This window comes from Drosophila virilis, chromosome 2 (assembly GCF_030788295.1).
Source record: "Drosophila virilis strain 15010-1051.87 chromosome 2, Dvir_AGI_RSII-ME, whole genome shotgun sequence".
Lineage (NCBI taxonomy): Eukaryota > Metazoa > Arthropoda > Insecta > Diptera > Drosophilidae > Drosophila > Drosophila virilis.
The window spans coordinates 23,818,556-23,844,679 of record NC_091544.1 but is presented as its reverse complement, the minus strand read 5'-3'; the positions used below and the strand labels follow the sequence as shown (position 1 = coordinate 23,844,679).

Sequence of the window (26,124 nt, the reverse complement as noted above, 5' to 3'; positions counted from 1 at the left end):
GATGTTCAATTATAATCTGGTTCTTCTGGCATGCTGCATACACAGCAAACCTAACTGCACATTAACTCAAGCTAATTAATTGTCACCTATGGCTAAGTGCCCAAGATTAAGTGATCAAACATTTAGTTTGCGTTAAAAATTTGTAAGTATTCGATTTGTATCGATATAAAAAGACGCGCTCTATCGATGTTAAAATTGAAAAGCTAAGAATCGATACAAGTTCAAACTTTTCTTACTTTTGAGCGGTTGAACTGAGTGCACCCTGAGTTGATTATGAATTGTTTGAAGTAAAAAGCAATGTAAAAAATTTATAGTTTAAATTTATAATAATAAGGGTGTAATGGCTGCTCTAGCGTTTGTACCAGTTGCAGAGGTATCCGCATATTGATATGGAAATGCTGTTTTTTTTTTTTTGGGATGTAGAGTCTCGCTTAGTATAATTTTTACCATCGGTTCCAATAAAATCATAAGTCATTTGTGGATAAATAAGCTGTCCTTGGTATTTGCATACATTTGGATGTCATATAGCATAATTACTTTTTATTTGTATAGTTATGAATTGAAATAAATAAATTGTTGGAGATTCAAAGGATCATTTTATAAAATATATAAGCACATATATAAATATTTATCAAACCCTATATTATGTTTGTACGGAAGGCTTAAAATGCAAAACTTTATCAAGCAATTACTTGCCCAGCTATTTCAATGCTTTGTTTGAACAGCATTTGTAGGTCAGCATGTTAGTTAATTTGAATGGAAAAACACCCGGTAAAGGCCAGTTAAATCAAGGCTTCTTTCAAGTTATCGGCACTAAAACGTAAAAAAGTATTTCAATGGGTTTTCTTTTATATATAGAAACAAAAATTGTTTTTTAGCTACCTGTTGTATTATTGATTTAAGCCACTTTTCAGTTTATCTATAGTATTTTTAAATCCATCGTGAATATCATTTTTAATCTTGCTGACATCGTCCTCTTGCTCGTGGTAGTAAAAAAAGTAGACTAGTAAGCCGACTATAACAAACACAACAAAGAACGCACTGATTATGGACACAAGCATGCTAAGTGCGCAACTGAAGCAGCTGAAAATAAACAGTTTTGGAGTTAGTTAGTTAGCTGATATGGATGTATATAGCATAGTACAAGTACAATATAAATAAATGAATTTGTATATGTATGAAATTTTTTGTTTACAATCCGATCAGCCTCAGAGCACTCTTTCAAAGAACTTTGTTCTCTAAGAAAAGATATTTGATATATTGATATATTAGATATATTCTCAAAGAAAGATATTTTTGCAACATGCAACATGCCTTTTCGATGTTTTAGGTTTCGTCCAATCGACTTAAACTGATTTCCAAACATCTAAATTAATTTATTTTAGGTTTCAAGCATCTCATCACGAAATCAAAAATCATTTTCAAATATTAATGGAAAATTAAAAGTGCGAGCTTTAAATTTAAAATCTAAGTCATCATTTTAGATAATAGTTCAATGGTGTTATGATAAGAATGGAGAATAGTAGAGCATGTTATTGTTGAGTTTTGTTAAGATATCCTAGTTTTTTGTTGTAGTCCTATGTAAGGCTTGTGGTTACTGAGCGAGGTCATGACGTCATAAGAAAAGCATACAAAATGTTTGTTTTTATTTCCATCCTCTTGTCCCCACTCCTCGCCCAACTGACCGAGGAGCTCAGTCGTACAAGGGAAGTATTCAGTTATATGATAATGTGGTTTGATCCGGCCGCTCCCGACATAATTACCCTCATTAAGAATATATATATTTTGTGGTTTATGAGCAACTATGATATACATAAAGACCCAAATATACGCTTTGCCAGAAATGAAATAAGTAGATATAAATAGGTTACACCATAACAACATAACTTGAAAAGATTATTTGTACAAATCGTCATAAATTAAGTAATATAAGCAAACTATAATTTCATATATATTATTTGAACAATTAGTTCTCAAACATTCCTGCTAAGTTTTATTATATTTTAGTTGCTAAGCAATTTGTTTATTGTCCTATGACAGATTACAAATATTGTCCAAATTAATAAGAGAAAATAAAAATATTTTATGGAGTCGAAGATGTCAACTTATATGCGTTACTCGCTTCGTGATAATATTACAATATCCTCTGCAAGGCTAAAGTAATGAAAATATATGAAAAGGCTATTTAGATAAAGTCCCTAAGTTCATTTCCAACCCTTGTTGTCACGAGTTATTTAGTTTCTGCGTGCTTATGCAAAAATGTCAAGTTTCCGCCCAGCTGTCGGCTAACTGAAAGATATCCTTGATGAGCTCTTTAGTGGGGGTAGCACAAGTAGTAAAACATCGTAATACTGTCGCGCCCGAGTGGAGCCGGGACTTGCTGGAGCCGGGCAAATACGCATTTCAAATAGAGATACACAACAAAATTACAGGCAAACATGCGTTTATGTATGTATGTATATATATAAGTTAGCTGTAGAAAATAAGGGTGACATAAGTATGAGTATAGTATCATGATGACTATAGTTTAAATATATACACTTTATATTTACATGCCACATATATAATACGATATTGGCATCGAACCGCATTCAGAATGTATGCCTTATGCTTGCATTTCGATTTAAAAACATTTCCATGTATGTACCTAGCTATTAGCTATACATTTCTATGCTCATTCACTGTACATACGGCAAGTATATTATGTTATGAAATATTATGTTATTGGAGACAGACTTGACAGTATAGACGCTTATAAATGCAGTCCTCGGAGTGTTCCGAAATCCAGAATAATACTATTTATAATTTCATTATATACATATTTAAAGAATTGGTTTGATATTTTCTAGCAGAAAACTATACAATTTTAATAATAAAGACAAATGCATTTAAGGGAGCATAATAAAAGCATGTTGCTCTTGCCCGCAGCGCCAGCCCGGAAATAAGCTTCCTTCTATATACTTACATACATATACATATAAGTTGTTTCTTCGCCTACAAACTATGGGAAATTCATTCTTGAAGGACTTCATGTCCGATCTTTTTGACATTTCCGGGGATTACATATGACGTCCAACATTTGTTTCCGCACGGCAAGGCATATCTTAAGACTGTGTAGCTGCCGCACCTCTCAAGTACTGGAGATTTTTCCAACTATTTGGTATATTTCTACTGTTTTTTCTAGCTGTATATGCATATGCATATGTATACATGTACATACATAAGCACAAACATAAAAACATAAAAATTACATATTACACACACATGTACATAAATCTCCATCTACATATGCGTATACATTTCATATGCATGTACTTATGCATGTGCGAATATGTGTGTACTCTTACACATATATTTATATTTACTTTTAAGTACGCAAAGTATTTGTTTATGTACGTACATATATGCAGATACGTGTATACAAAGGCAATGCCAAGAGCAAAAACTTTTTGTTTATTCATTTAAACTTACCAGCATGCGACATTTCCGGCCAGACATTTACACATTTTGAGTTGGTTATTTTACGTTTGCTGTAATATAATTAAATTATTAAACTGCTGATATTATTTGCCAGCAACTGTTCAACTGTATCGCTGAGCTTGTGCACTGACGTACGTAGCCACACACAACTTACCACGCCTGAAGTTGTGGAGAAACTGAAAACGAAAACTGTCTGGCAGCTACTCGTCGGCAAAATGCGTTCTGAGAGAGGCAGACTATACAAACATACATTCACACACATGCATACAATACAGCGAGAGTATACGTACGGTTTACTGATCTAAAGCATAGTAAAATAATATAAGGTGGTATTAGGCGATAGCAGTTTTCAGTTGCTCAGAATAAAAGAGAGCGAGAGAGAGAGAGAGAAAGAGAGCGCAAAATTAATTAGTTTGCTTTGCTCTAATATTTGTGTTGCTTGTGTGAGTTCAAAAACAAAGCAAAGAATGTACTGTACTTTTAATAACGAAAAATATAATAAATGGAAAGTACACTTATATCGCGGTTTGTTTATGTTAATTTTTAAAAAGTTATATAATATGTCAAATAGAGTAAAATTGCAATTGTAAGATTGTAATAAATGCAGTTCATTTTACGACGCTTTAAGTCAACAAAAAAGACATTGTATGTATGTATGTGTACAGAATGCCGGCACTGTAGCGGTTGTTAATTGTCTGTGGTGAATATGACCGCAGCAATACAATTTTCAACCGATTATGCTCAACATGAACATGCATATTTAAAAATACATTTTTTTAAGAATCACAGTTAAATTCACAAACTGTTTTTGCATCCCGTCTTCAGCACCATAAGGTAAATATTTTCTTGGTCAGTAACATCCCATTCTGCACTTTGGATTGCTTCTATGTCCTCCAACTCGTTTGAAAACAGGTGGATTGGGTCATTTAACAAGTCGATGTTTGTTTTATAGCTGTCCTCGGTTTTTACATTATCTGCGCCTATGATTCTACTAAAATCGTCCACAAATAAATATGCTGATCCTTTTATACAAAACTATACCATATTTACTATACTAAATTTTCCATAGTCGGGGCTGTAAATTGTTGGTTTTAAGATTTATTAAACAATACTAACGGTCTATGTTCAGTTTTTGTCATGAAAGTCCTTCCATGTACATAAAGCTCATTTTCTGTGGTACTCTAGTGTAATTTAATCTTATTTTATAGCATCCTTACAATCTGCATTATATCTTCTGATATCTTTATACCCTGCACCCATTAAAAATGAGTAAAAAGAGTATATTGCTTTTGTAAAAATGTATGTAACAGTATATATATTCTTGATCAGTATCAACAGCCGAGTTTGTTTCCGATAGTCGATAGCTTACTCAGTTTCCAAGCAATCGCTAGAAAATTGATATCGAAATCCTCTTTGTTTTTATACAACTTGGATAATTGATGAGCCAGTGCCTCTAGTACACTTCTAGTATTAATTATCTTTCATTTTATACCTATCGCCAGTATACACACATAATTTCGATTGTATTTTTTTCTGTGCTGATATTTTAATTCGATTCTTTTTTTTCCTCAATAAGAGTCAATTATTGGTGTGGCTGTTGGGTAGAGTCGGCACGAAGTAATGCGATAAGTTCCGAGTTCGAATCCTGCAAAAGGATTTTATTATTTTATTTATCTTTATTATTACCAACGAGCGCGTAGCGCGAGCTGCATTTGGTGTTGGATTAAGAGGGTTCAGGGTATTCCCTAGTCGGGAGCTCCCGACTAGAACCTCTTACTTGTTGTTAAAAAGAAACGATCAACTCTACCCTACCAAAGGTCATATTTGTTAGGCTATATTGTTAACCAATAAATAACCACAAAGAGTACAAAAATAGGAACAAAATAAAATGATAAAATCTTAGAGTTAAGTTATGACAAATAAATATCATAACTGTAATCCTTAGAGTGATAAAGTGAAATCGCCTAATAATACTATTAACATTTTAAATTTAATTATTAGCAAAAAACTCTTGACATTACATTGTGGTTTTTATGCATAAGACAACTAATAAAATAGTTGTCACTCGGTGTTATTAATGTATTTAGATGTAATTCGTAGAGTAAAACAAATTGCAAGTTCCTCATATACCTTATGAATAAATAATACATAATATAAATAGTATGAAAGTATATTTTTAAGGCGCGTAGTGGCTTGCGATAAATCGTAAAACGATTTGTTGCTTCAAAGATAAAAAGCCTTGGAGGCTATCACATACATATATTGATTACTTTAAAATGTTTCATAAAGTTAGCATTATGAATATTGTGGAGACTCTCCACCTGATGGCATTTTCTTAACGCGGCTAACATCGTCATATGCAATTGAGAAAACACTTTTCTTTTTGGCTATTGGATTCCTACGGCCCATACTATTCATTAGAGAGTTCATGGCAATGCCCGAGTCGTGGTCATCTTCCAGAGTAGATGCATTCAGCTGCTTTTGAGCATGAGAAGGGAGGTGTACAGCATTTTGATCTTCTATATAAAGATTTATCTTTGATTTTGTTAACTTTACTTCGTTCTCTTTTATGGGCGACGGTTTCGGCTTGTGCCTCTGGGATAGTTGATCTTTTTCCGTTGATGTCGCATGGGGCGGAGTTTCTGGATACATATAGTGTGGCAACTTGGTGGGAGGAGGTGGCACGTCCGGAGCGTTTTCACGTTCGAAACGATGTTCAGAGTGCTGTAAGAGCGGATGGTTGGTATCAGTCTCTGTTTTGGGCTTGTGTTGCTTATTTAAATCTCTATCCTCTTTGAGCAGCCGACTGCCTTTTGGTGGAGATCGTCGAGGTGCGGGTTCCGGTTTAAATATCCCTTCAGCATCATTTTGTGCTTGATCCTCCGACTTTGAGTGCATTCGCGTTTTCGTCACACGTTTCTCTGGGGCAACATTTTTCTTTTTGGCTGACAACTGCGATTTGGACGACTCCGTAGAAGTGCGCCCGCTTAAAGAGGGCTTCTTCCTACTGTAATACCATTCCATATATTTAGGCACATTTCGTGAAGTGGTTTCATTGTGACCGGCTAATTCTGTTTCACTTTGATAAAATCGATCATTTAAGGAACGTTTCAAACCACTCATTTCAATTGAATTGGTAACGCGGCTTCTGTCATTTCCGCTCAAATGCATTTCAGACTTTGAAATTGAAGCTCGGTTATGCGGTGGCTCCGAAGATGTTTGCTTTCGGGAAATATGGCTGCGCTTAGAACTGTCTCTGCGTGAAAGTCTTGGCCTAGCCTCTGGTTGGATTTCTCGTGACTCCGATGGCGAAATGTTTATGGATTTACTTTGGTGTGAATTCTTAATTTGTAGTTCATTAAGCTCTGGATCTCTTGACTTTTTAGCGTAAATATTTTGTTGATGCGCACAGCCAGATGAGCTTTCATTTGTTCTAATTACAATTTCATTCTCATCTGAATCAATTGAGTATTCAGTATCGTTTTCGTCATCCAAGTTGTCATATAACTGTTGACCTCTTCTATGCTCTCTTGGACTTCCGAATTCATCTAGAGAGTCCGATATTTCCATAAGTATCTCTCGGCTTAGTGCTTCTGATTTGTACTTTCTATTAGATTCATTGTGCTCGTCAACCTCAATCCTTCGATTTTCATTGCTCAACTGCTTACGCAAAATACTTGTTTTTGTTTCGCGAAGTGGCTTTTTAGGTGGTACACGTCTCATTTTCTCATATATTTCTTCTTCCTCCTTTATAGGGGTGCGGATTTTGTGCTTCACCTCTTCAACCAAAACAATTCTATTTCGAGGTTGTGAGTTGCCGCGTAGCCTTAGACGCCTTCTGGGGTGATGACGCTTTATCCAATAGACGCCTTCGGGGCTATTTGGTGGACTAAAACGCACATATTTGTATTCATCCTCGGACATTGAATCGTCATTTTCGCTACGTGCTCGACGGCGAGTAGAGCCCACTTTGTAATGTGAATTTACCAATTGTTTTTCAATGGAGCCATAAGCAGGCTCAGTTTGAGTACCAGCGTCGCAGTCGGTTTGTGTTCCTATAGCCATTGATTGGCCCGGAAGACTTTGTGTTTCTAAAATTATTTCCTGCCGGCTGTATCTAGTTTCTAGTTTTTCCTTTTCAAGCAATATTTGTCGCAAGAGCGCATTCTGTTGCTTAAGCGAGTGCTCCAGCTCATGTGTAAGTGATTGATTTGATAAAACAGGTTGGAGCTGGGATATTTCCTCAGCACCCTGAACAGACTGGGTATGTATAACTTTTACTTCAGGTTCCGTTTGGGAGTAGACAACACTATTTGGTCCCGATTTACCCAAGGGAAATGTATCGCCCTTGAGTGTTGATCCTTGTTGTATTTCGTTTGGCATTGACTGAATATATGTTGCACCTGGGACAATATGATAGTGTTCACGTATTATCTGCTTTCCATCGGGCTGCTCTTCAATAAATCTTCTCATTAGAATCTCCTTACCCGTGTTGTCCACCATTAATAATTGTGGATGAGAAAGGTTTATTGACGACTTCACTGGAACATTTACGTAGATATTGTCGTCATCCAATACAGTATCGTCTCGAGTCTTATCTCTTGTCATAAGCTGTAAAATCTCAACATTTCCGTCTTTTATAAAAAGTTCGCGCTTATTCTTGAGACTATTTTGTGCAGTATTAAAGTCGACGTCGCTTCCACGGTCTATTTCGTGCCTTCGTATAGAATCATCGTCTATTTGTCTAGCTTCCGAGTCGTAGTTTTTCAAGCGACCATTATCCTGAGGTCTGTTCTCTTTGCCACGAGAAAAGTTTTCTTTTATTTCAACTAGGTGGTGATCATCCATTACGTCTTCAATGTAAACGTCACGATCGTTTATTAAATTAGTTCTAGAGTCATGGAAACTATGATGTGTGTCGTCTTTGGTTGTGTGGCTATTTCTACAAAAAAACATACATTGGTAATTCCATTAAACAAGTATATCAGATATAGGGCAGTACTTAATGCGGACGCGTCTTTGTTGATATTCCGCGGATTCTGCACGCCGAACTGCCTCGCGGTCGTTATTAATAATGGACTGTTGCGTTTCTATGTTTTCAGGCTGTTCACGTCCATCGCGGAATTCCCAGCGGGTAGGCTTCGTTCGTGTATTTGATGGTTTATCCGCTGACCAAGCCTCCCGTCTTCCCATCCACTCGGCGACCTGTAATTTGATGGTTATTTCAGTATATAGAATCACTTTGCTTATATCTTCCATTTTAAAGAAAGTCTTTCAAATGCAATCAACTTCAATCGTTTAAGAAAGTGAGTAAGAAGGAAAAAATAAATTCAAGCAGTGTTAATATGATGTGATTGCAGAGCCATAGTAAATTGTAAGTACGAGTTGTTAAAAGTGTTACAATTTTGGGAATTTGTGGTGTGAGTAATAATGGAAATATTGTTGGAAACTAAAGAATAAGTTAACTAACGAAATTGCCACTTTGCAAGCGTGTTTGATGCTTTCTACATTTCGAAATTCTAAGTACTGTGTTATTTGAAATCGATCAAATCTACCTGAACAGATTTTGTATGTTTTCCATTTGCCATTTCTCTATGCACTAGATGTACATCGTCTTCAGTTTTACTGATATTAACTATTCTTTTGCTACAAGAGAAGAATAAACAATTAAATATGAGATGAGTAATGTGTCTTAGGATAATGATATGAACTTTAAAGAGGTATTCTCTTCCTCACTACATTGAATTCTGTACTTAGTCTTTGGTACGATACTGAGTGAATATTTTTGGGAATTGTATGCATTTGTTGAGCGATTAGCCTGCTTGTTTAAGTCTTAATATAAAAGGTTTACGTTAAAGTTGAAATTATCACCTGTGCGGAAGTATTATCGGTGACATGAATCAAAGGCACAAAATACTTATTTATTTTGTGTGCTTGACAGTGTTGGCGATTTTTTAACCTATACGCTGAGTTATATACGGTTGTTGTTTTTTAAATTATATTAAATTAGGCATACCATAGGCAAAAAATTTAAATTTGTATAAAATCTATGTTGAAGTTTGTGGCTTGATTTCGAGTTTATTGCACACAACTTTAAATGACAATTGTGTTAGGTAGTTTATAAAGCGATTTGGCATTTTTCGTATAGCTTTCAACGGTATCCTCTCCAGTGTCGAACTAAATACCGAGACTAAGTTACCGATCCAAGAAGCAAGGGTTGAAAATATAGAACATCTTGTAATGCTCTAGGTGAGCACGATTTCCCCTATGTTACTTACGTAGTTGCATTATATAGAGGGCACCACGAGCATATACAGCAAAGCAGTAAGATCAAGATCGTGAGGGCAACCAACGTGGCCAGTAGTATAAGAAGCCAAAATAAAACTTTATTTTCAGCCTTATACTGCGTCTGCAAGGGAGTGAGATTCTATTAACGCACACTAGTCATCAATTGTTCCATAATATGATTTAGTTTTTAATAACGATAACTTACGGCTGTTTCGGCTGTGTCTTGTGGCATGATTGTGTAAGAGTTATTATGCTGCGAGAGCCGCTGTTGTATTTGCGAGATATCAACTACTGATGCCCTGTCATAGAGCACCGTTGCGGTGACCACACTTCGCTCTTTGATGTTTGGATTACCGTCGAGTATGTCTTTTGCACCAGGCTCATCGGGTCTGAGGGGTCGAATCTCGTGAATAAGCACCTTGCCTCCCGTTATTGCAGATAGCGTTTCCTCTGTTTGGCGCTTGTCCAGCTTAAGACCTGGTATTACAAATGTCACAATGCGCTTTCTGCTCTCTGGTGGATAGATGCGTATTGTCGTGGTCGAAAAACGCACTGGCACTCCTAGATCGTAGGCTCTAGCGGTCAGAATAAATAAATCGCTCTCATCGTCGGATAGTGGCATGGTATGTACATCTCGGCGTCCTCGCTGATCGATATGCTTTTTCGAGCGAAGATGGACCTTTTCTCGGACTGTCAACTCGCCCGTCAGCTTATTCAAAACAAAATTATTTTCATAGTTGCCATTGATTAGTTCATATCGCACTTCATTGTTTGGCGCTGTAGCATCCTTGTCAGTGGCATGTATGACAGCGCTGGTCGTAAAACCTAGTAGGTCGGTTGCCAGTATAAACTCGTATAAATCCTTGTCAAAGATGGGTACCTCATCGTTTACGTCAATGAGCTTGATTATGAGCGGAACTTGTACCCGATTGCCAATACCATCCATGTCCCGGGCCTCCACATACAAGTGATACTCAGGCATTATTTCGCGATCAAAGCCGTGTGTATTGGTTGCAACTGTGATTAATCCATTTTCCGCATCCAGATTGAGAGAGGTATTTAGATATCCCAAAATAGCAGTATAGCGCACCTTTCCACCCAAACCCGAATCCAAGTCTCCTGCATGAACCTGCACGACTTTTGTGCCCACTGTCATGTTTTCTGGGAGTTCCACCGTGTAGCTCGGCTGATCGAAAACCGGCGTATTGTCGTTAACGTCGTTGATATATACAGTGACTTTCACCATTGCCGATAAATTAGTAGCTGGTCCCAGCTCCTGTGCGAGTATACTAAACTGAACCGATTGCCTTTGCTCGTAATCCAACCAAGAATTGTCCCTTACTCTGATGAGAAACGATGCGCTACGCTCGGCTACATTTGGTGTGATCTCAAAGGTGCCGTTATTATTTAGTAATGTCAGTGAGAAGACTCCATTTTTGCCAGTATCGTCGTCATACACTCGTGGTACATATGGATCCACGAACGATAGCGCTGTACCTTGCAGGGCATTTTCATCCACCCTCGAGACGTAACTAGAAGTACAGGGAGGATGATCACCATATGAGAAAGATATAAGTGATACAAATGAACATATAAAAACATCAAATATACTTGTATACTCATTCATACCGTGAGCCCTAAACACATCTTGAATAAAATTATGCGACCATTGTTTCAATTTTCTGAAGAGTGTCTATACATTGGGCAAAATAGCACAATATTTTAAGATGCATGGTAAACATTTTTCGGCTGTGAAAGGAATCAACTTTGACCCTTTAAAGTGTGTACCAACTTGGTCAGCATCAACAGCCCTTTCGGAAACCATGAGCTACAGTTTTGGAAATAGACTCTGGACAGAACATTTCACTTTTGATGCCTTCCTTCGTTCACTACAAAAATAGAGAAGAGGCATTTACTTGCCCTGAAAATTTCATAAAGATCGGATAATGAGCACTGAAGTAAATCTTAGAAACATTTCCCATAGTGTGATTGTGCGTTCGTGTGTGTAAGACTGACTGTGCTTATGTACGTGTAGAAAAAAGCTAAAATGTTGTTGTTTGGCGCGGGGTGCATCTCAGCGTATTTCCTGGCCAGAGGGGCACCCGACTAGAGCACTCTTTCCTACTATATCTGTTTTTGTTACTTACTAATCGTTCTCGAAGTAAGGAGGTGAGTTGGTACGGTCCGGCAGAAAGAACGCTAATTGCACTGTGGAAGCCATTGCTGGAGGTTCGTCACGACCAACTTTAACTTCTTCCGCAATTACGGTGAGCAAAACGGGATCGCCCACATGTGTGATTGCCACAATATCTTCCAGTGGTCGCATCAAAAAAATTTCACCTAGAAAGATATAGAATTTACGTCGAAATTAAAATAATAGTTTTAAAGAAGCTTCAATCGTTTTTGGCGATTGATTTTTTTAACGATTGTTGAGGGTCTCGTTTTTGCCATCAAATACACAAGTCGTAAAAGCAGACATCAGACCACTATATTATATTCCAACATTTGACCGACTGGTCAAAAATTAAGTTGCTTAATGAACAAATTTTTGGAACAAACTAGGCATTGCCGAATCTCATCAATACAAGGGTAACGGCTGGCTTCCCAAAATGAGACATTGTTTAAAGTCAAATTAAATATGCTTGTGGTAGTTGTAATCTTTTTTAATTAAAAATAGCCTAAATAGCCTGAAGGAAAGAGTATAGATTATTACACTTCGTTAAAAAATGCAATATTTATGCTTTGGCAAAAAATAAAAATGATGCCTTGGAAAAAATAAGAACACTTTTTTTATACTTTGTCATTATTTTAGAAGAGCCCCTTATGGCTAAAATCCCAAGAGCGCAGAAGAACTTAAGCCTGACAGCCCTGAGAAGAAATTAGTATTAGCACAGAAAAAAAAAATACAATTCTTGTATAAACTGACTAGGTCGATGTGAGTTGCCAACGATTATGCCCACTTTTTGCTTGGCTTGGAATTGCTTAGCAAAAAAAACAAAGGAAACAGAAAGTAATCATACGATGCCTTGAGAATATTTATTGCTTTTTGCATTCGTCTCGTTTTCTTTATGCATTTATGTATATCAAAGTTATCTATACACTTATATAAATGAGTTTTTCCCGAGTGACTAAATAAACGGAGACTAACGCACAGTCCAAGCCGTCAGAGCTAAGAAGCTGAAATTTTTACTCAAGCTTTTAAATGGGTCGAAACAGATCTTAGGACGTCATGAGTGAGCAGTCGCCGCTACATAACCGGGGATGTGTTTTCTATGTTTAATCGGGACCGACCTATTGAGTAGCGAGTATAATGTATAAAGTATAAACATTTTTGCTCTGCATCAATAGCCAAATCGAATCGAGTTGATTGGGTGTAATATTATGTAGCTCAAGTCCTGATACCGTTGGTCCTCCTAATAGCATACAAGTATATATTTTATGTTTTGGGTATTCCATAAAATAAAATAAATAATACTTAGCATTTATTGGTTTCACTCTGCTTCCTATATATAATCAAGCTCTTATAATTAAATTATATAGCTCCATAGAAAGAATCAATCGAAAATCAAGATTTCGTATAGAACCATTTTCGGTATCTTAAGATTTGTTCACCACTTTCAGAAATAACGAAGCAGCTGCGTAACCTTAAGCCATATATTTGCAATAGCATTTGCTATGGTGATTAGTGCGAAACTCGAAAGCTTTAATCTATCGATTTTTGGTTAAATTGATGGAGCATTCGCGTTTGATGCAAATAAGTTAAGATGGAAGCAGTTTAGGGCGTTTGCAAGTCGGTTCATCTCGATTAGAGCCATATTATTACTTGAATTGAAATACAATATGTGCAGATGCATTCTACGAAACTAAATTCCTATGTGTTTGCCGAAATGCGTTTTGCCTCATCGAGAATTCTGCCAATTTTTGCAAAAACAAAGACTGCCCCCAAACGTAAGCCAACAGATACACACGTACACAGATCCGGTTGCGCAAAGGACGGCTAAAGAAACTCCTCAGCCTGGCCCAGAGTCATTGCCATCAAACTGGTAATGAACCAGACAAGCACGATACAAGGAAGCTTAAGCGCAATCATTGCGGCTTGATTGTGACGTTGAGCAGCTAAGGGCAAAGTCGTTGCTGAGAGCTAGAACTTGGTCACAACGTACATTGAAGATGAGCTTTGCCATCTAACGAGTCTAACGACGGACCGGATTGAAGCTTACCCGTTCGATTGCTGGTAGTTATGTTAATATCTTTTTTATGTTGTTGCATTGTTGTTTTTATATGCTCTGCACAAAATCGTTAAAAAGAATAACACCGTTTTTTACAATTGCATACAACTGGCAGCAATAGTCACTTTTAATATACATATATCTTAGTACCTAGCGCATTCATTAGCAGCGCCTAAGCACCGCTGTATAAGTATGTAGACTAGAAATATAAATTATGCCACTATTGAAAATGGCTAAATGGGTATACCATTTTCTTTCAAATATATATTTAACAGACAGAAGGAAGTATATCCGTCTCTATAAAGAATGTATACAACTTTGCCGATCTAAACACATCTGTGACAATAAATTTATATGAAGAGGTACCGACATTTTGTCAGTGCACTCGCACTGGCTCTAAAATATTCAGCTTTTTTATGATCCCATGTTCTCTACAAATGAAATACAATATACAACCAGTTGGGTGCCCTATTTGGGTTCAATAATTTTCATAATGACCGAATTGAACACACGGAAGCACATACATTCATATGCAAGACTGCAATTCTCATAGAAGAGACAGAGCCGCTGTATAAAGTGTTTGATTTTGTTAAGAAATGTATTTGTGTAGTTACAGAAGAGGGTTCAATATTTTGTAAAGATGGACCGGCATAGGCTACAGGGTGCTTTCTGATCGAGACCTACATATTAGAGCACTTTAATATTTGGGAAAGGGTAAGTTGCTTAGTTTAGTTTTATTTGTATTGTACTATAATTGTAGTATATAATTTTTTATCGCACTTACCGCTTGTGTCGTTGATATCGAAAAAAGAAGTAAAAGGATTGTTTTCAGAAACTAAACCATATCGTACTTCCCGTGGATTGCCCTTATCACCGTCCTCCGCATGAACTTGCAATATCTTAGAAATACGATATATTAGAATACAATTTATTTTATTATTATTATATATAGTCACAAATAAGCAGCCTAACTTTTGTCTTCGACTGAGATTATAGATTGCATAAAATATAAATCACCTTATCACCAGGCAGAATACCGGGCTGTAATTTTGTAACGGGCGGTGCCATAGTAAACACAGGCGGTTGATCTTGTACATCTTGTACAATAACAACAATTTCTATTCCTGCAATATTTCGTCCATCTTGACCAGGCTCGGCATATGCATCCTAAGTGGAACAATAATTTGTTGTTATACATCACAAGCTTTCACATAACCCTAAATGACGTACATTAGCAAGAATTGTTAAGTGGTACATAGCTTGCTTCTCAAAATCCAAAGGTCCTAAAAGGAAAACTGTTCCTTCCGTTGTCTCAGCTGATATAATTTTTTGTCTTATAGCAAATAAAGGCGAACCCTGAAGTTAAACAATTTAAATATGTTTTTTCATGCTCTCAATATTACTCACCCATAGCTCGAGGTAGACTGGCTTTTGAAAGAGTGGGTTCTTCCGGGAAATTACATAATCTAGTTCCGTGCCTCGCTTCGCATCCTTAAAAAGAATTAAAATTGGGAAACTGTCATCATACATCGAATATATACATAAACCTAACTCTATATACAACAATTTTTAATTTTTTAAAACGATTTTAAATTATTAAGCACGATTTTAAATCTTTTGGGCTTACATTTTTTTGTCAAATTAAATTTACTGAAATATATATCTCAATTGAAATCTGTTAATATTTTGTGAACTAATATATCAAGTTTAGATCTATCTTGAACTGCACTTTTTTTTTGTGAAAATATCTTTAAAGTTTATTGAATGTAGAATCATTAGTTGAAATCAACGGTTTCCGCCTATAGCTGGGCGGAGAGCCAAAGGATTGGTCGAAAATCGAGTTCTTCTTGAAAAACATTTATGTTTTTACAGATATCTTTTTCGGAATAAGATATGGCTGCTATGGGTCATGTATGAAAAGCTTTCTTTTTCAAAAATATATCTTCGAAACTGGAAAAGTAAACGATTTTCGGATTTTTCTCATGGGTTCTGAGATCAACGCGTTCAAATTGATGGACATGGCTTGATCGACTCGGCTAGTTGTGCTGATCAATAATATACATACATACTTTTTGGGTTCAGAGATGCTTTTTTCTCGCTGTTACATACATTTGCACAAAAATATTATACCCCTTTTACTTATTTTCAATGAGTATAAATATACATATATAAATTTAAGGACAATGGATGTTTAAGAGGTTTACTCACCTCAGGTATCATGATGATGCCTGGCTTATGTGGAAATATGAGGTCATGGGGCGTGCTAAAGTTGGTTGCTGTAATTGAACACAACTGCGTGGCCGTTCCACCGTTTGTGTCCTTAACCGAGACTTGAAAGTCGTAGAAGCGGCCTGGCTCAAGGCGTCGTTGCAATACAATATTAGCTTGACAGACAGAATTGTACTTGGTGCATGGAAGCGATTCCACCTTGACAGTGGAAGAGGATACATCGCCCATAAACTCAAAGGTCAATGGATAGTCGAACTCCTCGTCAGTTGCACGCAATCTGTAGATTACAGAGCCGACCTGTGCGTCTGCCGGCACCAGTACTAGCTTCATGCGTGTAGAGGGGTCGAATTTGGGATCCACTCCGTGAACGTGATGTAGACACAGAATTCCAATTAGGATGCTGATTGTCAGCAATCGATAGGCGGTCATTGCGCTCAACCATGGGCCAAATTGCAAAGTTGGTCGACACTGACGTTGTTGATGGTAAAGCTGGGAGGTAGGTGGTTGATGATAGTAGCATTCTTCTTGCCTTCGCTTGCTCGCATCTGAATTCGTGTTGCTTGCAGCGGTTCTCAAACCGCGGTGCGGCGCATGTGTTGGGTTGTGTCTTTTTCTGCAGAAAATGTTGCTACTGCTGGAAGCCATTGCTATTATAAAAAACAGAGATATATTATGTTAAAAGTTATGTATTTTTCTAGTTCACTTAATTGCAGCGAATACACATTTGAATAATGTAATTTAAAACATATATCAAACAGTAAATATACATCAAAGTAAAAAATCTACATTAAATCAAACTGCAGTTATAAATATGCAGCAAAAGATTATTGCCAAGCTTGTTTACTAAAACAGAAGTTATAAATAAATAATAGCTACAATTTCTGGTTCCAATAGTCTTCATACACTTAAACTTATTTAGGAATTATTCTTAAAAAGCAAATAAAAATAAATTTATTAAAAATGTATATTTGATAGGCTATACTCTATTTTTAATAACAGCCTTAAGTCGATTTTGCACGGATAAAACAAGTTTTCGGTGTAGGATGGTCAATTTCCACTTTTCTTTCAACACCTCTATTATCTTGTACTTCGATTAATTGCTAATTCCTGATTATCTTTTCCAACATCTGCCAACAATTCTTGATGGGATTTGAATCAGAGCTCTGGGTTGAGGTCTTGAGTAAGTGTGACTTTTTTAATGCACAATACATTCGCTTTATATTAGAGATATTCTTAGGATCATTGCCTTGTTGAAAATAAAATGAATTCCATGCTCCAAATTTTTTCACGCTTGGCCTAAACAATGTTTTTTAATATCAAGATGTGGTGGACCATCACTGCTTCAATTATTTCTTAGTTGCGACGCCACCACAACCATATTTGTCTTGATTGTATTTTTTGCGCAGTATATTTTGTGAATTCCAAGCGTCTTTTTCTATTGACAGAGTTAACGAATGGTTTTCGTCTGGGCGTGCGAGACTTTTCGCGGCATCTACTACGGCCTTTTTTTAACAGTATCGGGGTTCACTTGCCTTTTGGTTAAATAATAAGAACTAGAGTCACCAAACTTAATATGTTGTTTCTAGAATAGTATATAAGTATGTATCAAGTGTCTTCCATTTTATACCTATCACCATCTCCTCGCTACCACCACAAAGCTATAAATCAAGTTAATAACCCAACTTGTATTGCCCATCAATAAAAGCTTCAATTAAAATGAAATTGTCATTTTGAGAATACACGAATATTTTATAGTGCACTAAGATGTACAGCTGAAAATTTCATGAAGATCGGTTAATAAACACAAAAGAAAATGTGTTTTGCCTGCTCACTTGCTTGCGGCAACTAGCGCAAATTCCAAGAGTTTCTGAATACATGTACACACACATTATTAAACATACTGGATAATTTTCGCTGGTCTTAAAAGTAAGAATCAACAAATTTGACATGTACATATATCTAGCAGCGTACCGTGTAAATATATCGTGTATGTATGAAACAGGTAACCGAAAGCATCACGGACCCCATTCTTAGTCAGCATCAATAGCATCAAATATGAATTTGGAGATATACCAATATTCTATAGCACAGTAAAAACTTCTACAAAAAATCATCTGAATCAGTTCAAAAACAGAGAAGTTATTAAGCAAAACGTGTAGATATATGCATATTGGAAAGTTTTGCGGAAACCAGCGAAAATTGAGAAGAATTTATGTATACACTCATACATTCACATGTGCGATTTTTTTAAAATTGTATGTTAAGAATTGTAATTGCGGTTGTACTGTATGCTGTGCTGTGTGTATGTGCCGCTATTTTATTTGTAATTTTTTCTTTAAGCCCCAATTCTTGGTATGACTGTGAAGTATGAGGTTGTGGAAGTTAAGCTGAAAATAGTTCTCATTCTAAACGAGAAAGTACTTCTATAGTGAATGCAACGTGACAATTCCAGATAAAAATCGATAAAGAGTTCCTGTATTTTGAGTATATCTCAGCTTTTAATAGTTAGAGTCACCAAATTTGGTAAGTAGACTCTAGTATAGTATGCACAGATGCAAAATATTTCACATTTTGGTTGCAATATATTACATACCCTTAAAATGTTGTTAAAATCTGACAAAAAACACGGAAGCAAACTAAGAGCATTTCCCATACTGTGGGAATAAGAAAAAAGCTTCGCGGCGTTCGTGCGTGTGAGTATGTCTGATTTTATGTATGTGTAGAAGGAAGCTAAAATGTTTGTCGGTAACTCGCTGGGAGGTTCAGGGAATCTCCTAGTTGGTCACTCCTGACAAGAGCCCCCTGACTTGCTTTAACGAACGTAATAACGTTAGTGTAATAATAACATGACTTTCTGGCGTTGCCTACTGTCCCTTGTGAACTAGACAACTTTTTTTTTTTGGGTCGTGTTAATAAAAAACTATCTTCAAATAAATTAAACCTTTTGGCATAATTCCGAAATTTTTGGATTGAAAATTGAAATATATCTTAATTCAATATGCAATTAAATGAATCATCTACCAAATGTTTTGGATCGGAAGTAATGTAAACTGGTTCCATTTGTTGACACCAAATTCAAATCAAAGTCAAGCCATGTAGTGTGGACCGTGTATCACATCTGGGGATTACAAATTTTGCCTGAGATTGCTTAGGCAATTGGCCCTCAACTCTAAAGCACTACGCTACCACTCCACAATTGGGAAATGGCCGACTGCATCTATAGCCGCAGCATCTCCATTTGCGTCTTGTTTTATGCTGCTCAAACTTCAAACTCAAACTTATTGCCAATCCGGTTTTGTCCGTCGGATCAACCGTCTGGCTTGTATGCTAGTTGCATTCGCGAATTTCCAGTTTGTGCAGCTGCACTGCGCGGTACCGTCGTGTCCTTAGTTGCAGCTAGCTACATGCGGCTGACCAGTTATGTCAGTCGATTTGGATAGAGTCGAGTTGAGGCGAGGCGAACCAGCTTGGCCACCCTCGCACCCTCGAATTTGGCGCTGCGTCGTTTGAATTTACGGCAAAGTATGTTGCAATATTATGTTTTGCCCGCATTTGGCTTAGACAGGCTCCAGTGTTATATACACCGTACTGTGAGTCTGCATTTGTAAGTAAAGCGCCAGTCTCAGTCTTAGTCTCATTCCCAGTTCCAGTCCATGTATCTGGTCCCTGTCTGCAACTTTTCCCGTTTACTGGTTTTAAGGCGACCGCCGTATTGCGCAACAATTGTAGCACACAATATTTGTGCCAATTGGTTAAATTTCTCTTAACACACATACGAATCGGAAATACCAGCCGGACTGAATGATTTCGGTATTATTTTCTAAACGTCAGAAAGCCTGGGACCTCAAAGATTTCTGTCAATCCTTAATTATATTTCCCCAAAGCTTTGATTTCCATCATAAACTCATTAGCAATTCGGTTGTATTGATATACATATGCATATATATATATATATACGTATGTACTTTTAATTGTTTAGTAATATTTATTTTAATTTTTTGTCTTGTCCATATGTAAGTTTTTCATTTTATAGTCAAGGCTGAGGATTATGCAAAAACTATAAATGAGGTCAACACGAATTTGTATATATGTACCTATGAAAATGAGTTTAAAGCTTATAGGGCCCTTACCGAAAATATTAAATCGTTTTGCACCACTTTTATACCCTGACTACACGATAATTGGTAGATACCACCGAAAGCTGGCCCCGTTTCCATGAAATATAAGTAATTCGATATTGATATGCTGTTTTTTGAGCATATCTCCGAGCTTATAAGAGCTAGAGCTAGAATATTTGTATATTTTAATATATAAATGGTCTACAAATTTACTAAAAACTCCTAGACGGACACTCCCGCCCAAAACACTCACATATTATTATTATTACCCTAAAAAATATGAGATTAGAATTGTTTTTTGATTTTCTGAAAAGCTGTTATAATCGCCTAGACATGCCAAAAAGATCCATTAGTTTTCCCTTAAAATTGATTTTTTATTTAATATATAATCATTTCAAAATTTGAATAATTCCTCTGTAATAATATATATATTTTCATATTCATGTAACTAAAATTACTTGATAAAGCGGTTGAGTGTGTTGTTTCGTTCACAGCAACCATGATATCCGTAAGGGGTATGTAAACTTCGACCCGATCGCGCCGGGTTCCACGGTACGATTAATGTCCTTTCTTGTTCGTAGTGTGTCTGGCCTGCTTCGCGACCGCGACAAAAATCGTGAGTTCACTTTGCAGCAAAACAAGATTTTGGGCGTTGTTCAATTTTTAGGCTGACTTCGCGGTCTACATGCGGAAAATGCAGCAGCTTCGTGAGCTGCGCAACTTTTGGCTGTTTTCGGTTTGCAGCTTTGGCCGGCTGTGGTTGCATTCAACTAGAATGAAAATTTGTGTTGCAAATAAAGTTGAACCCGATGGCAAACTAATCTGCTTCACGACAATGCCAGTCATATAACCAGCAAGCCATGCCTGGCAGGCAGGCAACTAGCCAGCGACGCAGACTCGTAATCAACTTTTATTTAACCGCGCTCATACTTGCTTACCCCGTTCCCGTGATATGACCGTCCTTCAGCATGCTAGATGCCTGGCCATGTTTTCCTGCCTTCACTATTACAGGGGATTGTTGGGCGCAGTCCGTCTTTGGATTTTGTCTATCCGACTTTCAGTGCGTCTGGGCACTCGTCAGTGGGCTTATGCCCGTCTACTTTTTCAGAGTGTGTATCTGCATATTTATGTGCATATTTATGGCGTACATGTGTGCTTAGACTTTTTATTGGTGCAGCTGCGGGAGTGGTTTGGGTGTGTCTGGGTCTTCAAATTTTGAGTATTAGGCTATGGGATATCCTATATATTGTTACTTTAAGTGTTCATACTGAGGGTATTTGGCATAAAAAGTCAAACTTTTAGAAGCAAAAATAAGAAATTGGTATGAAATCGTGAAAATCGCTCGCATAATAATAAATGGCTGGACTCAGATGAAGCAGAAAAGTAATGCATTTACAATATTGAGTATTTTGATTATTGTGTCTTAAACCTACTAATAATAGCTATACGAATTAGCTATAGAACGAGAAAATATGATATTTCGACACGCCGAAGATTTAATACCCTTGAAGACATTTCCCTTTTCTATTTATCATATAGGATTATGTTATTCCAGCTATCGTTTTTATGGCAGATCTGATATAATAATCCGATATTAATAGGATTTTGTAAGTGTGTGTAAGAGAGCTTAGTGAAACCTACAAATGGCGAGTTTGGGTAAGATATCTTAATTATTCAATTACCTAGTATTGAATCGATCGTCTTATGGAAGTTATATGATATAGTGGTTACGATCCGATCGGTAAGGACATATGTACTGTCTGCAAGAGAAAGACTAGAGACTAGAGACTAGAGACTAGAGACTAGAGACTAGAGACTAGAGACTAGAGACTAGAGACTAGAGACTAGAGACTAGAGACTAGAGACTAGAGACTAGAGACTAGAGACTAGAGACTAGAGACTAGAGACTAGAGACTAGAGACTAGAGACTAGAGACTAGAGACTAGAGACTAGAGACTAGAGACTAGAGACTAGAGACTAGAGACTAGAGACTAGAGACTAGAGACTAGAGACTAGAGACTAGAGACTAGAGACTAGAGACTAGAGACTAGAGACTAGAGACTAGAGACTAGAGACTAGAGACTAGAGACTAGAGACTAGAGACTAGAGACTAGAGACTAGAGACTAGAGACTAGAGACTAGAGACTAGAGACTAGAGACTAGAGACTAGAGACTAGAGACTAGAGACTAGAGACTAGAGACTAGAGACTAGAGACTAGAGACTAGAGACTAGAGACTAGAGACTAGAGACTAGAGACTAGAGACTAGAGACTAGAGACTAGAGACGAGAGACCAGAGACGAGAGACTAGAGACTATGCTGATATACCCACTATAAGGGTATAAAAATATATAATTAAAACGCATCGTAGTGTATATTTACGTTTATGGTTGTCTTTTGTTTTCTCTTGGGCGGATCATCCAACTGCATCTTCCACCGATTTCTAATTACAATCGAAGTGGAAGAAATAAAATATATTTCTCTCCTTACTGGGCCTTCATAATTAACAACGCACAACGCCTAACAAAAACTTCAAGTTGAGTTGCGTTTTACGGTCGATTGTAAATGAAAAGCACAAACAATACGCAAAATATGCGCGTTGGCCTGTAGGCTCATTCACGGGGGCTGGGCAAGGGCCAGAAAGTCACTTGATTCGATGCGGTGCCAAAGCCGACGTCGGCTTCATCTTCCCAGTCATGATAAGCATTAAAAAGACTTCGGCGTCATCACCTGCGCCTTCTACCCTTCGTCAAAACCTGTGAGTGCGTTTTGGCCCCTTCCTTTTTATACCCTGCATCCGCCGAAAATGGGTAAAAAGGGTATAATGGTTTTGTAAAAATCTAGAGAACAGTACAACGAGCTGATTCAATCAACTTCAGTAGTATGTCTGCTAATGTGACAGCGTCTATCTCTTGTAATTACAAGAGCTCAATTTGAAATTTGAAACTTACTTACTTACTAAAGCTCTAAAAATTTCATATTGATGGGTCTATAAGTATCAAAGATAATTATTAATTATAATTAATATAAATATGTCAATATACTCCTGGTAGGTTACTCCCGAACAGAAGGAAGTATCTCCCAGCTCATAATGCACATTTTTTCTTGATCAGAACGAAAAGTTAAGTCGATCTGACTATCTTTACCTGTCTGTCTATATGAATTAGACAATCTTGAAAACATTACAAGTTCGACATTTCTCATGTATCATACGAAGAAAATGTAAAAATGTTTTTTGATGCTGTATAAATTTCCTTTAAAGCGCAAGTATCGAATAAAATTTTTTTTTTATTTTTACATAAAGGCTGGGAGGGTCACGTTTCTCTCATTCTACATATTTTGATGTCTTAAATACGCTGCGACGATTGAGAAAAATGTTTTGAGTATGTGGGTATTACGGCTAGATTGAATTGGTTTAGAGCTGGGTCCAGGTCCAGGCTATCTCTTAGTCGGGCATTTACGACTAGATTACTCTCACTTCTGGGCTTGTCATGTTGTTTTGCTCTGTTACTGTTTTACGATTCGATTCTGTGCATAGGAGGATGCATGCCGAATGGCCACCAAGCCGCCGAGTTGTATTGAAATGCAGAAAAAAAGTAAATAAAAGTCTCACAAATGAATGCAATAACAATAACAGCACAAGCATCAACTAGACTTATAAAAATGTGCGTGGGACTGCCAGCGGCAATGGCGACGAGACCCGACACAGAGGGCCAGCTGGATAGCCTTAACAAGACTCACAGGCAGTTTGTTGTTGAGCATGCCGATCCGCGGTTGCAAGGGAGCTAAAGCTATCGACGTCGAGGTGCAAAATACTCAAATTCAATCCCAACTTTATTGATATAGCTGCTTTCTTTGGCTGGTTATGGCAAACATGACAATAATTGATTTAATTTATGTTTTAGGAAATGCACCAAAATGCAAAGACTAATGTTACAGTAATTTAGTATTTATAAATTTAACTCATGGGTTAAACTAGCTATTAATACATACTAGTATAATTACTGTATATTGCGGTGATCCAGTTATTTCTGCAAAGTTACAACTAGTTTCGAGTACAGGATAGTTTATGGATCTTGCAATTACTATTCCAAGTCTCGAGATAGTCGACGAGATAGACGGATTGGGCCAGATGGACTGCTCGCTAGATAGGCTATTGATCCAGACCAAATATATATCCATTTTTAACCATATTTATGGGTTCAGGGTATACAAATAGTCATATATATGTAAAAGCGAGGGTTTTCAAATACTTGAACAATAACATGTTTTGTAAATTGCCATCTGCGGGGGAGGGAAGCTAGCTAGACGGCCAAACAAAGAGTGAGACTTATGAATACGAGTGCATAGGCGGCACTCGACCTGAAGCATAAGATTGGGCATGGCCACAGAGGCGGCACTATGGTGCAAATATATTTGCAGCCATGGTTAAGGGTTTGCCGTTGCGCTGTCTGTCGCAATTACTCTGTTCAAAAGCTAAAAAATTATTTTCACTTTAGTGTCAGTGCAACAAATACGACGAGTTGAGGCTGTCCATGGCTAGAGCTGTATGAGAATGGGGCAGGACTGCCAGCTTGCCATATTGCTGAAGTGGCGATGTTGACGATCGTAGCCATAATACAGACAACGACGACAACATTGTGGGCGTCAGGCATTAAGATTGTCTTTATGTGAGCTCGTGCTGTTATTGTTCTTTATTTAGCGACTGGTCGTTTTACTCGAAATTTTAATTTCCAACTGCAGTTGGGCAATACTATCTACTTTAAGCTGCACAGCTGATGCATGGGAAACATTTTCGTTACACGTGTTACACGTGCTAGAAAACAAAAGACTTAAGCAGCATACGCGTATATATATTTTACACCCATTTTATTTCAGTTCTTGTTTCTAAAAGTATTGTTAATGTCAATGCGTTGATCGAACGCGTATGAACTACGTTCTTGTAGTTGGCTTTCATAATGCGGGAACACCATTGGAGCTTTGTTGATTATGTCTTGTTTCTTTAATCCAATTTAACTTGGGCGTTAAAAGAATCATTATCGTTATCATTGTGCCCCTCTGCGGTGTAGTACATTTTTATTAATGAGATTCTTTTTAAACGGAAAAATACGGCAATGTTTGTTGTCTTATGGCCTGTACTGCATAGCTTTGACTTGCCGGTATTCTACAAGCCAAAGCAAAATAATTGCAAAACTCGCAACACGCATGGGGTACCACATCAAATGTTTGCGTTATACTTATATAAGTTTGTTAGTTTCGTACATAAATTTTAAAATGCCGCGCAGCTGTCAGTTTGGCACTGCGGCGTCTAAAGTGGGTCAGACAAGGTCGATTTCGAGTTGTTTTTCTCTACTTTAACTGAATGAAGCCGGCGTCCATAGCTACATAAAAATACGCAATATATATCTATATATAAAACTGTTTGCTCTCACTGACTGAAGCTGACAATTGTCCGAAAAGTGCGAAACACGTCTTAAATTATTTTTTATAATGATCCTTGGAAATGAATTCGGACGCGTAACTTTACCCGATCTTTGAAAATGATTATCCAGTTGCAGCTGGAATTTTCAAAATATCAAAAGCACCTATATATTAAATTCTTAGAGTTTTTAAATTATGTTTAAAGCAAATCGGAACAAACATTTTCCACCTAGGAAAATTGGACTGGCAAAAAGTGTGAATCACGTCTCAAATGAGTTTCTAAGTATGAAGAAGAAATACAATTTAAATTGAACCTTCATTCACTTAATCTTTGAACCCCCTTCTCCCCATTAGCTTGTA

General features: G+C 37.0%; 2 protein-coding genes across 8 annotated transcripts in view; both read right to left on the bottom strand.

Moving 5' to 3' along the window:
• Positions 1 to 520: 520 nt before the first annotated feature.
• LOC26530357 (protein midgut expression 1) lies at positions 521 to 3,702 on the bottom strand. Its single transcript, XM_015170754.3, has 4 exons — positions 3,635 to 3,702; positions 3,472 to 3,530; positions 883 to 1,083; positions 521 to 813 (listed from the first exon to the last, which is right to left on the bottom strand). The coding sequence occupies exons 2-3, from the start codon at positions 3,504 to 3,506 to the stop codon at positions 891 to 893; spliced, it is 228 nt and encodes a 75-aa protein (XP_015026240.1). The 5' UTR covers positions 3,507 to 3,530; positions 3,635 to 3,702; the 3' UTR covers positions 521 to 813; positions 883 to 890.
• A 1,749-nt stretch (positions 3,703 to 5,451) lies between these two features.
• Cad86C (Cadherin 86C) overlaps positions 5,452 to 26,124 on the bottom strand; it is a 62,159-nt gene continuing 41,486 nt past the window's right edge. For 3 of the 7 annotated variants that reach the window (XM_015170474.3, XM_015170475.3, XM_070207413.1), the window contains exons 2-12: positions 16,206 to 16,873; positions 15,405 to 15,488; positions 15,228 to 15,353; positions 15,015 to 15,164; positions 14,782 to 14,896; positions 11,916 to 12,108; positions 9,974 to 11,300; positions 9,759 to 9,907; positions 9,036 to 9,126; positions 8,483 to 8,685; positions 5,452 to 8,422 (exon numbers count right to left, since the gene is read on the bottom strand). In XM_015170474.3, coding sequence (XP_015025960.1) covers positions 5,776 to 8,422; positions 8,483 to 8,685; positions 9,036 to 9,126; positions 9,759 to 9,907; positions 9,974 to 11,300; positions 11,916 to 12,108; positions 14,782 to 14,896; positions 15,015 to 15,164; positions 15,228 to 15,353; positions 15,405 to 15,488; positions 16,206 to 16,871 — 5,751 coding nt within the window. In that variant the 5' untranslated portion in view covers positions 16,872 to 16,873 and the 3' untranslated portion in view covers positions 5,452 to 5,775. Of the gene's footprint in view, positions 8,423 to 8,482; positions 8,686 to 9,035; positions 9,127 to 9,758; positions 9,908 to 9,973; positions 11,301 to 11,915; positions 12,109 to 14,781; positions 14,897 to 15,014; positions 15,165 to 15,227; positions 15,354 to 15,404; positions 15,489 to 16,205; positions 16,874 to 26,124 lie in introns of those variants that run through there. The other 4 variants (XM_015170477.3, XM_002055765.4, XM_032433029.2 and 1 more) reach the window with 4 other exon arrangements.